General features: G+C 41.9%; 1 protein-coding gene across 1 annotated transcript in view; it reads right to left on the reverse strand.

Annotated features, from left to right (window-relative positions):
• The window catches only part of MAGT1 (magnesium transporter 1), a 62,179-nt gene extending 45,327 nt beyond the window's left edge, over nucleotides 1–16,852 (reverse strand). The window contains exon 1 of the mRNA XM_032251346.1: nucleotides 16,567–16,852. Within this exon, the coding sequence (XP_032107237.1) occupies nucleotides 16,567–16,764 (198 nt within the window). The 5' untranslated portion in view covers nucleotides 16,765–16,852. The remainder of the gene's footprint in view (nucleotides 1–16,566) is intronic.
• Nucleotides 16,853–16,871: the final 19 nt, after the last annotated feature.

Raw genomic sequence — 16,871 nt, forward strand, 5'->3', positions numbered from 1 at the left:
GGCCTCCCAAAGTGCTGGGATTACAGGCTTGAGCCACCGCGCCCGGCCCACAATTCTTTACCATATGGCAGGCGCTCAGTAAGTGTGTACTAAATTTCTAATTAATGAAATCTAACTGGGAATTGACTGACTTGCTTACATTAACATGTAAGAAATAAATGATAATTGCACACATAAACACGTAGGAACAGAACTTTTTCACTTTAGAAAGTAACATGGATTCTAAAAATGGATAATTTGCTTTTGTGTTTCTTTCTTTTTTTTTTTTTTTTTGAGACAGAGTCTCGCTCTGTCACCCAGGTTGAAGTGTGAAGTGCAGTGGCACAATCTGGGCTCACTGCAACCTCCGCCTCCCAGTTTCAAGTGATTCTCGTGTCTCAGCCTCCAAAGTAGCTGGGATTACAAGAAGACATCACCAATCCTGGCTAATTTTTGTATTTTTAGTAGACACGGGGTTTCACCATGTTGGCCAGGCTGGTCACAAACTCCTGGCCTCAAATGATCCACTTGCCTCGGCCTCCCAAAGTGCTGTGATTACAGGCGTGAGCCACCACACCCAGCCTGATTTGCCTTTAAGCATAACCAAATTCATCTAATACTGAACACAATTTTATGTCCCAAGTATATCTCTAAGAATGATGGAAAAAAGACTACATAAAAATTAGTTTTGTTGCAGATGCAAAAAAATTCTGGTAAGAGCTACAAAATGAATATGCCACACATGAGAAACCAAACACACTCTAAACCCACAGAAAAATATATACACTCTTGAAAGATTGGTTTAACAGGCCAGGCATGGTGGCTCTCACCTGTAATCCCAGCACTTTGGGAGGCTGAAGCAGGTGGATTACTTGAGGTCAGGAGTTCAAGACCAGCCTGGATAACTTGGCAAAACTCTGTTTCTACTAAAAACACAAATGTTAGCCAGGCGTGGTAGCACGTGCCTGTAGTCCCAGCTACTCGGGAAGCAGAGGCACTAGAATCACTTGAACCCGGGAGGCAGAGATTGCAGTAAGTCAAGATGGCGCCGCTGCACTACAGCCTGGGCGACAGAGTAGGACTCCCATCTCAAAAAAAAAAAAAAAAAAAGAAAGAAAGAAAAAAGAAAAAAAAGAAAGATTGGTTATAACAAATAATTAACAAGACTGTGGAACAACGAAACAAGTAGATGGTAAAGACTGTGGGAGAGAGTGAACCAGGAGGAAGATAGGGTAATAGGCAAGTAGTAATCAAGATAGTCTCAGGAGGCTGCTAGTTTATCAATTCAGCAGAACTAGTTACCAGTAATTGTCAAGAGTAGGGTATATTTTATTTAAATTAAGACTGCATAGATCAGGCCGGGCGCGGTGGCTCAAGCCTGTAATCCAGCACTTTGGGAGGCCGAGGCGGGTGGATCACGAGGTCAAGAGATTGAGACCATCCTGGTCAACATGGTGAAACCCCGTCTCTACTAAAAATACAAAAAATTAACTGGGCATGGTGGTGTGTGCCTGTAATCCCGGCTATTCGGGAGGCTGAGGCAGGAGAGTTGCCTGAACCCAGGAGGCGGAGGTTGTGGTGAGCCGAGATCGTGCCATTGTACTCCAGCCTGGGTAACAAGAGCGAAACTCCGTCTCAAAAAAAAAAAAAGACTGCATAGATCAAATTTATTCAGTTTTCCCAACAAGATGAATTGTTATTACTTGACACTGCTTTAATGATTCTCACAGCACAGACAATATGGGTTCACATTTTAAAATACACATTCTGTATTTTAAAGCAATCATTACTTTTGCCATATTTTCAAATTAAATTTGACTGTTACCAGCAAATATAAATATGATTTGGCTATTTTATTCAGGGTGACTACGTATTCCATATGGGCTGAGAAAAACAAGTGTGAAGTAGTAACAGGTATTTACACAGTTTTACATATTCCTATCTCTATTCAACCATATAGATACATAATCATGCCAACAGAAAAAACATGTCTTTTGAATTAGTTATACATATGTGGAGTTTTCTTACACAAGAATTATTGAATAAACTTTTTCAAGCAGGTCTACATAAAAAATTTATGGCCATGCGTAGTGGCTTAAGCCTATAATATCAGCACTCTGGGAGGCCAAGGAATGAGGACTGCTTAGACCCTGGAGTTCAAGACCAGCCTAGTCAACACAGTGAGATCCAGTTACTACATAAAATTGTAAAATTGGTCGGGTGTAGTGGCATGTGCCTGCAGTCCTAGATAGGAGGCTGAGGCAGGAGGATCACTTGAGCCCAGGAGTTAGAGGCTGTAGTGAGCTATGATCACACGTCACTGAACTCTAGCATGGACAACAGAGCAATACCTTGTCTCTAATATATATATATTATTCCTCTTCCTGTTTATTAACAGACTGGAGAGACCAGACTTCTGGCTATTCTTCTCCAAATAATTATCAAGTAGAAGAAATTAGTTCAAAGGAATTACATTATTTTTTCTCAGGCTCTTATAAAACAAAATCACTTCAAAAGACTGCTTAATGCAGAGGCAATTAGATTATATTCTGAGTTCATTTTTTTGTTTGTTTCTTTTTGTGTGTGTGTGTGACAGGGTCTCACTCTGTTGCCCAGGCTGGAGTACAGTGGTGTGATCTTGGCTAACTGCAGCCTCGACCTCCCAGGCTCACGTGATTCTCCCACATCAGTTTCCCGAGTAGCTGGGACTACAGGTGTGCACTGCCATGCCCGACTAATTTTTATAGGGATGGGGTTTTACCATGTTGCCCAGGCTGCTCTTGAACTCCTGAGCTCAAAGGATCCTTGGCCTCCCAAAGTGCTGGGATTACAGGCGTAAGCCACCTTGCCCCCACTAGATTCATTAATGAACCGAAGACAGATCATAACAAATGAATTAGTTTTAAACTTTTACAGGCTGGACACGGTGGCTCATGCCTGTAATTCCTGCACTTTGGGAGGTCAAGGCAGGCAGGTAACTTGAGGTCAGGAGTTTGAGAACAACGTATCCAACATGGTGAAACCCTGTCTCTACTAACAGTACAAAAATTAGTTGGGTGTGGTGGCACATGCCTATAGTCCTAGCTACTCGGGAGGCTGAGACACGAGAATCACTTGAACTGGGAGGTGGAGGTTGCAGTGAGCTGAGATCACACCACAGCACTCCAGCCTGGGTGACTGAGCGAGACTCTGTCTCAAAAAACAAAAAAACTTAAACAATAAAATTACATGAACATAGCCTGGAACATTATAATTAGACATTATACTCCTAATTCACAATGATCTAATATTTTAAGATATCCTAAAGCAAGCCTCTCTTGAATTGGTTTTATGGAGAAAATAGCAGCTACTATTTGGAATGTCTAGCATGTGTCAGGCAGTGGCTTCTTGCTTTATAGAGTATATAATTTAGTTCAATTTTTAAAACAATTTAAAAATACAAAAAAAATAAAAAATAAAATAAAAAATTTAAAAACACTTTTAAAAATACTCTTTTTACATTCACTTATCTGTTGAGAAAACAAGATTGGAGAGGTTAATTAACTTGCCCAAAATGCCACAGTTAGTAAAATACTGAGATAGAAATTCAAACAGGCCATGATCATTCTAAACTAGGGTTTGTCAACAGCAACACTACTGACATCTTGGGCCAAATAATTGTTGTGAGGAGTGATCCTGTCTGCGCACTGTAGGATGTTGAGCAGCATCACTGGCTTCTACTCACTGGATGCCAGTAGCACCCTCCTCTCCCAGCTGCAACAACCAAAAATATCTCCAGACATTGCCAAATATCTCCTGGGGACCAAAATCACCCCACTCCCACAATATTGTTCCTAAAAAAAAGAGGGAGACAGGGTCTCACTTTGTCACCCAAACTGGAGTGCAGTGGTGTGATCATAGCTCACTGAAACCTCAAAATCCTGGGGTTAAGTGGTCCTCCCATCTCAGCCTCCCAAATAACTGGGACTACACGTATGCACCACCATGCCTAGCTAATTTTTAAAAACTCTTTTAGAGATGGGGTTTTGCTACGTTGCTCAGGCTGGTCTCGAACTCCCGGCCCCAATAGATCCTCCTACCTTATCCTCTTGAGTGGCTGGAATTACAGGCTCAAACCACCATGCCTAGCTCAAAAACAACTGTTTTGAACTGAAAAGAATTTACATTTTTATAATCTTATTTTTATGTATTCGAAAATCTTTAAAAATCATTACTGATCAGAATACAACATAAAAGAAAGATTTAGTGACAAAGAAAGTAAACCAAAGCTTCCTAGAGCAAGCCTTTATCATAATAGATAATAAACTTTTTAAACCTGTGTTTCTCAAAGTGTGGTTGGTATAAAGGAGCTTGTTAAAAATGCAGACTTTTTGCTGGGTGATGTGGCTCACGCCTGTAATCCCAGCTCTCAGGGAAGCAGAGGTGGGAGGATAGCTTAAGCCCAGGAGTTCAAGGCTTGCCTGGGCAATATAGCGAGACCCAGTTCTCTTTAAAAAAAAAAAAAAAAAAAAAAAATGCAGAATTTGGCTGGGCACGGTGGCTCACGCCTGTAATCCTAGCACTTTGGGAGGCCGCTTGAGCTCAGGAGTTCAAGAGCAGCCTGGGCAACACAGTGAGGCTGTTTCTATTTTATAAAATAATAAAAAAAAAAACCATGCAGACTTCTGGCCACTTACAGTGGTGTGGGCCTGTAATTCCGCCTACTCAGGAGGCTGAGGTAGAAGCATCATTTGAGCGCAGGAATTTGAGGTTGTAGTGCACTACGATGGCACCTGGTGATAGCCACTGCACTCTAGCCTGAGCAATATAGTTAGACTCCATCTTTTAAAAAAATGCATATTTCTAGTTTTTATCCCCCCCAATACATTTGATTCAGTAGGTCTAGGGTAGGTTTCAAGAATATTGAATTTTAACATGTACACATTATATACACTGAAGTTTGAGAATGACAGTTCTACAATCTGATTCTTATGGGATAGGACTATATGTTACATAAATTTCTTCTTTTTTTTTTTTTTGAGACGGAGTCTTGCTCTTGTTACCCAGGCTGGAGTGCAATGGCGCGATCTCGGCTCACCGCAACCTCCGCCTCCTGGGTTCAGGCAATTCTCCTGCCTCAGCCTCCTGAGTAGCTGGGATTACAGGCACACACCACCATGCCCAGTTAGTTTTTTGTATTTTTAGTAGAGACGGGGTTTCACCATGTCGACCAGGATGGTCTCGATCTCTTGACCTCGTGATCCACCCGCCTCGGCCTCCCAAAGTGGTGGGATTACAGGCTTGAGCCACCGCGCCCGGCCTGTTATATAAATTTCTATGGATAGCAAAGGAAAATCAAATAAACATCAAGTGAATCAAATAATAAAGAACAGGAAAAAAAATATGCCATTTCTTTTTGTTTCTTTTTCTTTTCTTTTTTTTTTTTTTGAGATAGAGTTTTTCTCTTGTTGTCCAGGCTGGAGTACAGTGGTGTGATCTTGACTCACTGCAACCTCTGCCTCCCGGGTTCAATTGATTCTCCTACCTCAGCCTCCTGAGTAGCTGGGATTACAGGCACGTGCCACCATGCCCAGCTAATTTTTTTGTATTTTTAGTAGAGACAGGGTTTCATCATTTTGGCCAGGCTGGTCTCGAACTCCTGACCTCAGGTGATCCACCTGCCTCGGGCCTCCCAAAGTGCAGGGATTACAGGCGTGAGCCACTGCACCTGGCCAAAACATATCATTTCTAATAATAAATCATCCCCTGATCCTTCTGGAACAGTTGAAGAATGTGATATTCTACTTAAATATAATGTCCTAATACTTCTTAGACACTTCCTTCACTGGCTTTCTATTTTGTCTTCTCTAGTTAATAGATTTATAAAGGAATTTCTTGTTTCCTCTCTCTCGTTTCAATGTAGAGACAGAGTCTCATTCTTTCACACAGTCTGGAATGCAGTGGTATGACTGTTACCTCACTGCAGCCTCGAACTCCTGGGCTCAAATGATCCTCCTGCCTCCGCCTCCTGAGTAGCTAGGACCACAGGTACATGCTACCATGCTTGGTTATTTTCTTTAATTTTTTTTGCAGAGACAGGGTCTTGCTATGTAGCCCAGGCTGGTCTTAAATTCCTGGGCTCAAGCAATTCTCCCACTTTGGCCTTCCCAAAGTGTTGGGATTACAGGCATGAGCCACTGTGTGTGGCCAGGAATTTCTTCAAATTTGAATTGAAAGGTTTCTTGACCATGGTAAATCTCTATTCCTAAAGAAGCTTTTTCTGCCGGGCATGATGGCTCATGCCTGTAATCCCAGCACTTTGGGAGGCCAAGGCAGGTGGATCACCTGAGGTCAGGAGTTCAAGACCAGCCTGGCCAACATGGTAAAACCCCAGCTCTACAAAAATACAAAAATTAGCTGGGCATGCTGGTGTCTGTAATCCCAGCCACTCGGGAGGCTGAGGCAAGAGAATCACTTGAACACTGGAGGTGGAGATTGGAGTGAGCCGAGACAGCAACACTGCACTCTAGCCTGGGCGACAGAGCAAAATTCTGTCTCGAAAAAAAAAAGCATTTTCCTAGCGGTGCCTCTCACTCTTTGTCAAGAGCCCATTATTTGGGTATGGAAAGGCATGGTTCAGAAATAAAAATTTTGTCCCTCTATTGCCACTACACTAAATCCCACTATTCATTTTCTAGATACTCCCTTTATCTTCCAAAGTCACAGCCTTCAAATGGAAAAGTTAAAAATTTCATCTGTGTCTTTCAGGTCATTCTACGAATACTTGAAAATTATTAGGAAGAAACACATCTTCCAAAGACTATAACAGGTAAAGATAAGAGGTTTTTGTTGTTTTCGCTTTTATTGATTTTTTTGAGACAGAGCTTTGCTCTTGTTACCCAGGGTGGAGTGCAATGGCGCGATCTCGGCTCACCGCAACCTCCGCCTCCTGGGTTCAGGCAATTCTCCTGCCTCAGCCTCCTGAGTAGCTGGGATTACAGGCACGCACCACCATGCCCAGCTAATTTTTTGTATTTTTAGTAGAGACGGGGTTTTACTATGTTGACCAGGATGGTCTCGATCTCTTGACCTCGTGATCCACCCGCCTCGGCCTCCCAGAGTGCTGGGATTACAGGCTTGAGCCACCGCGCCTGGCGATAAGAGGTTTATTAAGTGAACTACTCAGCAACTCCAAAAAAGCAATTAATTTGTAAACAACTCTTAATGAAAATACTTTTTCCCCTAATAGTTTTTGGAGATGGAGTCTAGCCCTGTCACCCAGGCTGGAGTGCAGTGGCTCGATCATGCCTTACTGCAACCTCCACCTCCTGGGTTCAAGCGATTCTCGTGCCTCAGCCTCCTGGGTAGCTGGGACTGCAGGCGCACACCGCCACACCCGGCTTACTTTTGTGTTTTTAGTAGAGACAGGATTTCACCATGTTGGCCAAACTGGTCTTGAACTCTTGACCTCAGGTGTTCCACCCAACTCGGCCTCCCAAAGTGCTATGATTACAGGCGTGAGCCACTGTGCCTGGCCTCGACTAATGGTTTTTAAACATTCAAGAAAACATACCGATCCAAAGCTTTTAATTTGTATTGGATATATAAGAAAGATTTAGTGATAAATAGATATATATATGTGTATCTATAAAGATAATTTTTTTTTTTTTTTTTTGAGATGGAGTCTTGCTCTGTCGCCCAAGCTTGAGTGCAATGGCATAATCTTGGCTGACTGCAACATCCGCCTCCCAGGTTGAAGCAATGCTCTGCCTCAGCCTTCCGAGTAGCTGGAGTTATAGGCACCTGCCACCAAGCCTGGATAACTTTGTATTTTTAGTAGAGATGGGGTTTGACCATCTTGGCCAGGCTGGTCTTGAACTCCTAACCTCGTGATCCACCCACCTCAGCCTCCCAAAGTGCTGGGATTACAGGCGTTAGCCACTGCGCCCAGCCTTGTATTGGATATATTTTTTATAAATCAAATTACAGGATTACTATGAAAAAACACATTAGATTTATAAGATATTCACAATCAATTTATTTTTCTCCTTCTCCTTGGCATATATTAGTCTATTTTCTACCATTCAAATAAAACAAAAATAGCAATAATACTCCCAACTGAAATAATTACCAACAAAGTAAAGTATGTTTAAAGTCTTTCTCTTCTCTTGAAACATTTTAATATGTCTAAAAAAAAATCACCTCACTACTAGAAGTCAATGTCTTTAATCCTATTTGTAGTAATCAAGTGTTATAAAAATCTATGACTATAAGAGATTCAGAGGCCCAAGAAAGAGCAGTGAGACATCAGTTTAATTTCATCTTACCTGTTTGCATAATATTTAATTTCTATAGCTCTACCAAAGTAGCTGAAGCTTTAATACCACAAATTTTCCTATTGTCACTAAGTATCACTCATCAAAAATGGAATATAGGATCTATTAATTACGATTTAAAGCTAAAATCTGATCCTGCCATTCAAATTTCTTTTGAATTTCAGAAGCAAGAAAGCTAAGTATTACCAGTCTGAATTCCTCTAAAATGCACCTTTCCCCAAAAGTGTATTTCTTTTTTTTTTTTTTGAGACGGAGTTTTGCTGTTGTTGCCCAGGCTGGAGTGCAATGGCGTGATCTCGGCTCACCGCAACCTCCGCCTCCTGGGTTCAAGCAATTCTCCGGCCTCAGCCTCCCGAGTAGCTGGGACTACAGGCATGCACCAGCATGCCCAGCTAATTTTTGTATTTTTAGTAGAGACGAGGTTTCACCTTGTTGACCAGGATGGTCTCGATCTCTTGACCTCGTGATCCACCCGCCTCGGCCTCCCCAAGTGCTGGGATTACAGGCTTGAGCCACCGCACCCGGCCTTCAAAAGTGTATTTCTTAAAAAAATTTTTGTAGGTGTACATATTTATGGGGTACATGAGATACTTTGATATAGGCATTCATTGCGTAATAATCACATCATGCTAAATGGGGTGTCCATGCCCTCAAGAATTTATCCTTGGTGTTACAAAGCATCCAATTATACTTTTAATTATTTTAAAATATACTACTATGTTATTATTATTATTTTGGGACAGGGTCTGGCTCTGTCACCCAGTACAGTGGCACATCTTGGATCACTGCACCCTGGACCTCCTAGGCTCATGTGATCCTCCCATCTCAGCCTCCCTAGTAGCTGGGACTACAGGCACACATCACCATGTTCAGCTAATTTTTTTTTTTTTGGTAGTGACAAGGTTTTGCCATGTTGCCCAGGCTGTCTCAAACTCCTAGGCTCAAGCAATCCACCCACTTCAGCCTCCCAAAGTGCTAGGATTACAGGTGTAAGCCACTGTACCTGGCCTCATTCCTTTTTAAATTTAAATTTTTGTGGGTACATAGTAGGTGTATATATTCATGAAGCACATGAGATGTTTTGATACAAGCACAAAATGTGTACTCATCATATCATGTAAAGTGACATATCCATCTCCTCAAGGATTTATCCTTTATATTACAAACGATCCAATTTATACTCTTTATTTTTTTAAATCTACGATTATTATTGACTATAGTCATTCTGTTGTGCTATCAAATAGTAGGTCTTATTCATTCTATTTTTTTTGTACTCATAAAGAATCCCCACCTCCCCTCACCACCCCCAGCTTCTGGTAGTCATCATTCTACCTTCTATCTCCATGAGTTCAAGTGTTTCGATTTTTAGCTCCCACAAATAAGTGAGAACAAGTAATGTTTGTCTTTCTGTGCTTGGCTTACTTCACTTAGCCTAACAACATCCAGTTCCATTCATGTTGCAAATGACAGGAACTCATTCTTTTTTATGGCTGAATAGTATTCCCAAAACTTATCTGTGTCTTTGTTCTAACCATTAGGGTTTATTCATAAAAATTCTTCATACTTTCAGCTTTTCTAATCATCTACCAGTCTTCAGCTGTTAGTAAAATGAAACGAATTCTTAGTTAAGGTATACATTTCCAACTCCCTCCTTAAGAGATCTGGAACATTTTTGGAAATATAACTGGCAGACAATTACTGAAGAAGACAGTCAACAGAGAAGTAAGCATTTTTAATCCTTAAATGCTATCTGCTCCATTATCAGTCCACTGACTTACTGGATAGGGCCAAAACCTATCATTGTCTCCTTTCCTTAGTTTTTAATTTTTTGGTGGTGTCTCCATTTATTTGTTTTGAAACTGCTACTAAGCCTATTTCTCTGTAATCAGATATTTTCTAGAGAACTGCAGGGTTTTTTGCACATGTGACGCTTTCACATGTCAGTTCTAAAAGCAGTTTTTTTTTTAACATTTACCTAACATCTTCTATATGCCAGGTACTGCGTTAGGCACTTTACAGCCCTCATCTCATTTAATTATCACAACAGCCAAACAAATCAGTGTTTTTTCCATTGTGATGAGGAAAATGACACTCAGAATAACTTGTTAAAGATAATTGGGGGTGGATTAAAGCATATCCTCTTTAAAAGACTTTTTTGGAAAACTGAGGAGGGAGACCTATCTGCCATCCTAGCATTATGATGACCATTTTCTATTATGGTTCAGTATGCATTGTATGTTGATCACTTTCCATATTTCATATTATTTCTCTATTATTAGATTTCCAGAAGTAAAGGGATATGAATAATTTTATCAAAGACCACAATCTTTCATTTTTATCATGCTGCCTCTCTAAGATAACACCAAATACGTGGAAGAACAACTTCCCTTCCACAATAGAGGGAAAGGATTTACCATAAAAATAAAACCAGTCACCACGTGCGGTGGCTCACGCCTGTAATCCCAGCACTTTGAGAAGCCGAGGTGGGCAGATCACAAGGTCAGGAGTTCGAGACCAGCCTGACAAACATGGTGAAACCCCATCTCTACTAAAAATATAAAAATTAGCCAGGCATGGTGGTGCTTGCCTGTAATCCCAGCTACTCAGGAGGCCGAGACAGGAGAATCGCTTGAACCCAGGAGGCAGAGGTTGCAGTGAGCCGAGATCATGCCACCGCACTCCAGCCTGGGCAACACAGTGAGACTCCGTCTCAATAAATAAATAAATAAATAAATAAATAAATAAATAAAAACCAGTCACTGCAAATACAAGCCTTTGTTGCCTAGCAGAAAACATGAGCTTCGGAACTAAACAAACCAGTGTGGGATCCCAGCTCAGTTTCTTAGAGCTGTGCTTCTCTGAGCAAGCCCTCAACACCTCCCTCTTGCTTACTGTCAGTTTCCTCATCTTTCTTTTACATATACATGTAAAAAATGTATACATATGTATGTATATTACATATGTAATATAACTGTGCGTGTGTGTGTGTGTGTGTGTGTGTGTGTGTGTGTGTGTGTGTGTAGGCTCAGGCTGGTCTCAAACTCTTGGCCTTAAACAATCCTCCCACCTCAGTCTTCCAAAGTTCTTGGATTACAGGCATAAGCCACCATGTCTGGCCAGTCCTCTTGTCTTTCTTTTTTTTTTTTTGAGACGGAGTTTCACTCATGTTACCCAGGCTGGAGTGCAATGGCGCGATCTCGGCTCACCGCAACCTCCGCCTCTTGGGTTCAGGCAATTCTCCTGCCTCAGCCTCCTGAGTAGCTGGGATCACAGGCACGCACCACCATGCCCAGCTAATTTTTGTATTTTTAGTAGAGACGGGGTTTCACCATGTTGACCAGGATGGTCTCGATCTCTTGACCTCGTGATCCACCCGCCTCGGCCTCCCAAAGTGCTGGGATTACAGGCTTGAGCCACCGCCCCTTGTCTTTCAAAAGGGGTTAATACTTCCTCTGTAATGTTAATGTGTGGATTATAGATAATGAGTGTAAACTATGGTGTCTGACAGGTAGAAGGCATTTGATAAATATCAGTGAATAAATTGCTGGGCTCAGTGGCTCACATCTATAATTCTGGCACTTTAGGAGGCCAAAGCAGGAGGACTGCTGGAGGCCAGGAGTTTGAAACCAGCCTGGTCAACATAGTGAGACTGTGTCTCTACAAAACATTTTTAAAAATTTAAAAAGGAGAATAATAAGTCCACATTTCAATGAAAACACTGTTAAAGGTATAAATAATAAGCAGGGCAGCATTCCGTTTACCAATAGACAACTATGAGGAACTTGAGTGATTTTTAATCATATTCATTTAGGGGAGGTATCTTTTAAAAAGCATAGATTTTTTTGGCCGGGCGTGGTGGCTCATGCCTGTAATCCAAGCACTTTGGAGGCCAAGGTGGGCGGATCACCTGAGGTCGGGAGTTCAAGACCAGCCTGACCAACATAGTGAAACCCCGTCTTAAAAAAAAAAAAAAAAAAAAAAAAAAGTTTTTTTTTTCTTTTTTTTTGAGACAGAGTCTTGCTCTATCATTCAAGCAATTCTCATGCGTCAGCCTCCTGAGTAGTTGGGACCACAGGCATGACCAACCATGGTCGGCTCATTTTTTTATATTTTTAGTAGAGATGGGGTTTCACCATCTTGACAAGCCTGGTCTTGAACTCTTGACCTCAAGTGATCCACCTGCATCGGCCTCCCAAAATGCTGGGATTACAGGCATGAGCCACTGCACCCAGCAAAAAAAGATAGATGTTAAGATCACACATTACCCTATTATATAAAGTCAAATTTACTACAGTAGATGTGGAATTTTTTAAAATAATGTTTTCAAAAACTGACAAAAAAATGTTCTGCAACAGAACACCCTATTTTGAAACTGTGTCTAAGGAGTATCACAGTAATCTTTTTAAAAACAGCCTAAACCATTCTCAGAGAGAGGAGTAAAAAACTTAAACATCTTTAGCAACCTATATAAATTCCATGCTTACTGATAAGAAAAATCCAATTTTACATTGTGAAATCTAAGAAAACCTACAACTGAACGAACAGATTCCTGGCTGAACACAGTGGCTCATGCCTGTAATCCCAGCACTTTGGGAGGCTGAGGTGGGTAGATCACTTGAACCCAGAAGTTCAAGGCCAGCCTGAACAACATGGCGAAACCCCATCTCTATAAAAAATGCAAAAATTAATTAGGTATGGTGACACATGCCTGTAGTCCCAGTTGAGGAGGCTTAGGTAGGAGGATCACCTGAGCCCGGGAAGGTCATAAGGCTGTACTGAGCCATGATTGTGTCATTACACTCCAGCCTTGGCAACAGAGTGAGACCCTGTTTCAAAAAAAAATTTATATATATATATATATAAATTTTTTTTTTTAAAAAAGAAAGAACAGATTCCTGATTTTATGTAAGTATATAGTTAATTCAATGTTTGTTGAGGACATTTTGACAGACAATGCTGGCTGTGACGGAAAGAAAAATTAAGAAGTTTCTGCATTCAAGATGCTTACAGTGTTATGGCAAAGACTGGCCTATAAACAAGGACAACACATGTCAGGCACACAGGCTCACTCCTATAATCTTAGCATTTTGGGAGGCCAAGGTGGGAGGATCACATGACCCCAGGAAGTCGAGGCTGCAGTGAGTCATTATAGTGCCACTGTACAGCATGCAGCCTGTGCAAGAGGCCCTGTCTCAAAATAAATACATACATACCTACAGTGACAATCTGATGTGCTGAATTCATTTCAATTCACATGGAGGCCCCAAGAAAACTTAGCCAAGGGAGAAAGAAGATACAGTTTGAGGTAAGATTTGAAGAGTAGGAATCTTCAGGTGAATGAAAGGGTGGGGTAAGAGAGAAGGAAGATATTCTCACTTAAGTCCTGTACATGCATGAAAAAGGTGAACGCACTGCCAAGAGAGTACAGAAAGATCAAGGAAGGCATGTAATTTATTGCCTTAATATAAAATTCACATAACATAAAATTCACCATATTGACTAAAGTTTACAACTCAGTGCTGATTTCTTTAAAAAAAAATTAATCTGCCGGGCGCGGTGGCTCAAGCCTGTAATCCCAGCACTTTGGGAGGCCGAGGAGGGTGGATCACGAGGTCAAGAGATCGAGACCATCCTGGTCAACATGGTGAAACCCCGTCTCTACTAAAAATACAAAAAATTAGCTGGGCATGGTGGCGCGTGCCTGTAATCCCGGCTACTTAGGAGGCTGAGGCAGGAGAATTGCCTGAACCCAGGAGGCGGAGGTTGCGGTGAGCCGAGATCGCGCCATTGCACTCCAGCCTGGGTAACAAGAGCAAAACTCCGTCTCAAAAAAAAAAAAAAAAAAAAACGGCATTAATCTATTTTTGGCTAGGCCCTTCTGCTTCCAGTTCAGTGAGAGAGTCAATGAATAAATATAATTTCACTAGTAGAAATGCTAAGTTTTAAAAAGCCTTCACTTTTTTTTTTTTTTTTTGGTTGAGACAAGAGTCTTGCCCTGTTGCCCAGGATGGAGTGCAATGACGCGATCTCTCACTGCAGCCTCCACCTCCCAGGTTCAAGCATTCTCCTGCTTGAGGCTCCAGAGTAGCTGGGATTAGAGGTGCGCGCCACCATGCCCAGCTAATGTTTTGTATCTTTAGTAGAGATGGGGTTTCACCATGTTGACCAGGCTGGTCTCGATCTCCTTACCTTGTAATGCGCCCACCTTGGCCTCTCCAAGTGCTGGGATTACAGGCACCCAGCCGAAAGCCTTCACTTTTTAATCAAAAAGAGTAAGTGGAGCAGGCACAGTGGCTCGCACTATAATCCCAACACTTTGGGAGGCCAAGGCAGAAGCATCACTTGAGCCCAGGAGTTCGAGACTAGCCTGGCAACACAGAGAGACTCCGTCTCCACAAAAAAAATTAAAAAGTAGCTGGGGATGTTGTGGCACATGCCTGTAGTCCCAGATATTCGGGAGGTGGAGGTGGAGGTGGGAGGATCATTAGAGCCCAAGAAGTCGAGGCTGCAGTGAGCTATGATCCTGCCACTGAACTCTAGCCTGGGCAACACAGCAAGACCCTGTATTTGGAAAAAAAAAAAAAAAAAAAAAAGAAGAAGCAGTCTTTGTAGAAATTCAGGTATTACCAGCAATACCAGAATATAAGGTAGAAAGTGAAAACGTTCCCCTCATCAAGAATCCCAACTGCCCAGAGATAGCCACTGTTAAGGGATTGTCATGTATCCTTACATACACATATACTTATATATAAGGGATGCTGTTGTTTTTAACATAAAAAGCTTCTAAGACATAAAATTATGCATTGCTCTGCATCTTGCTTTCCACATACCAACAGCTTAGAATCCTCCCAAAGAAGGACATCAATTTCTAGTTTCAGTGTCTGAGCCTGCTCACTTCATGGTACTTTTGACAACTATATGTTTTTATTGTACTATTTGCCAATCTAATAAGTAACTCACAGTTATGTTTAATTTCCTAGCTTAGTTTTTCTTCTTTTTTTTTTTTTTTTTTTTTTTTTTGAGAAGGAGTTTGGCTTTTTTTGCCCGGGCTGGAGTGCAATGGCGCGATCTCGGCTCACCCCAACCTCCGCCTCCTGGGTTCAGGCAATTCTCCTGCCTCAGCCTCCCGAGTAGCTGGGACTACAGGCGTGCGCCACCATGCCCAGCTAATTTTTGTATTTTTAGTAGAGACGGGGTTTCACCATGTTGACCAGGATGGTCTCGATCTCTTGACCTCGTGATCCACCCGTCTCGGCCTCCCAAAGTGCTGGGATTACAAGCGTGAGCCACCGAGTTTTTCTTCTTATGGAATAGTACAAATACTTAGGAACATAGAGAAGATAACTTATTTCTTCCTTAATTCAGCTCAAGTAGACAAGTGTCTGAAGTGCTTAACAGGTATTTGTAAAGTATGCGTACAGTTTTTCTGTATTAGAGGATGCACAGAATGTACAGGAAATAGCATTAGAATGACTGACGTGGGGTTTAAGTCCTTGTTAAATTTTCTAAATTTAAGACTATTTTTCTTGTCTATAAAATAAGAGGGTATAAATAATTGCTAGTAGTCTTAAAGTTCTAGGAATATATGACTCCAAATCACAAAGGTTTGAAAACACAATGTTAAACTTCCTCTATTTGGATTGCTTAATGGTGAGAAGAGAATATTGTATCTCCTCCACTTCCCAAAGCCTATAAATTCCATAAGATCTTAGTTTTGTTCATTTATGTATACCAAGCACCTAGACATTGCCTAGCATGTTTATATTTATGGAATGATTAAAAATGGTTAGGAACTTCCAATTTGGTAAATTGCTTTGAAACAATTGTATTCTTGGCATAATTTCACTCTTTGGTCTCACTCCTGAAATGAAAATGCTACAAAATAGAGAACTCTTGTACACCATTCAGGGAGTTACATCTGCCAACAGTAGAAAGACTCTCAATCTACTCCCGGGAGCTAAAGTCGAACTCCCTCCCCATCCCCAACACCTGATGGGGCCCACACTCAAAAGTATCAAAACTCATAGGTATGCACGTTCACAAGCCTATAGAAGCCGAGCTGTCACCTACCCTACCCCACACTCAGACTCTACATCGCCGGAAGATGAAGAGTTACAGTTCCTTCTCTCACGAATTGCAACTCCGAAAACCGCGGAATTGAAGCCACCAAAGGCAAAGAAGCGGCAGGGAAAGGGGGTGGGAAGAGGCGAACAGACTCTCTCAAGCCCCAGTCATTCGGAAAAGCCCGTGTTGCTGGAAACCGCGTCCTCACCTCCTTCTTTCTTTGGGCAGAGGCCGAGGGAACGTCGTAAACTATGAACAGCGCCACTGCCATTGTCGCAGAAACACACCAAAACGACCAACGCGCTGCCATGTTCGCTTCTCTCCCTTGTATAAGCGAAACTTTGCTCTGGCTGGGTCTGAGGGTGGGGCGTGAGAACAGGCAAATCGGCCCCTTGCCTTTCCTCATTGGTTTAGGTCAGCCCTGCCGGGCGGCCCACACACAGTACGTCACAGCGCGCTAGCGCTACACGCCCGCTAAAAGAAGGTTCATTTCTAATTGGCCCCCGTCAGCCA

This window comes from Sapajus apella, unplaced genomic scaffold, assembly GCF_009761245.1.
Source record: "Sapajus apella isolate SASKATOON/1434 unplaced genomic scaffold, GSC_monkey_1.0 scaffold75, whole genome shotgun sequence".
In the NCBI taxonomy this organism is placed as follows: domain Eukaryota; kingdom Metazoa; phylum Chordata; class Mammalia; order Primates; family Cebidae; genus Sapajus; species Sapajus apella.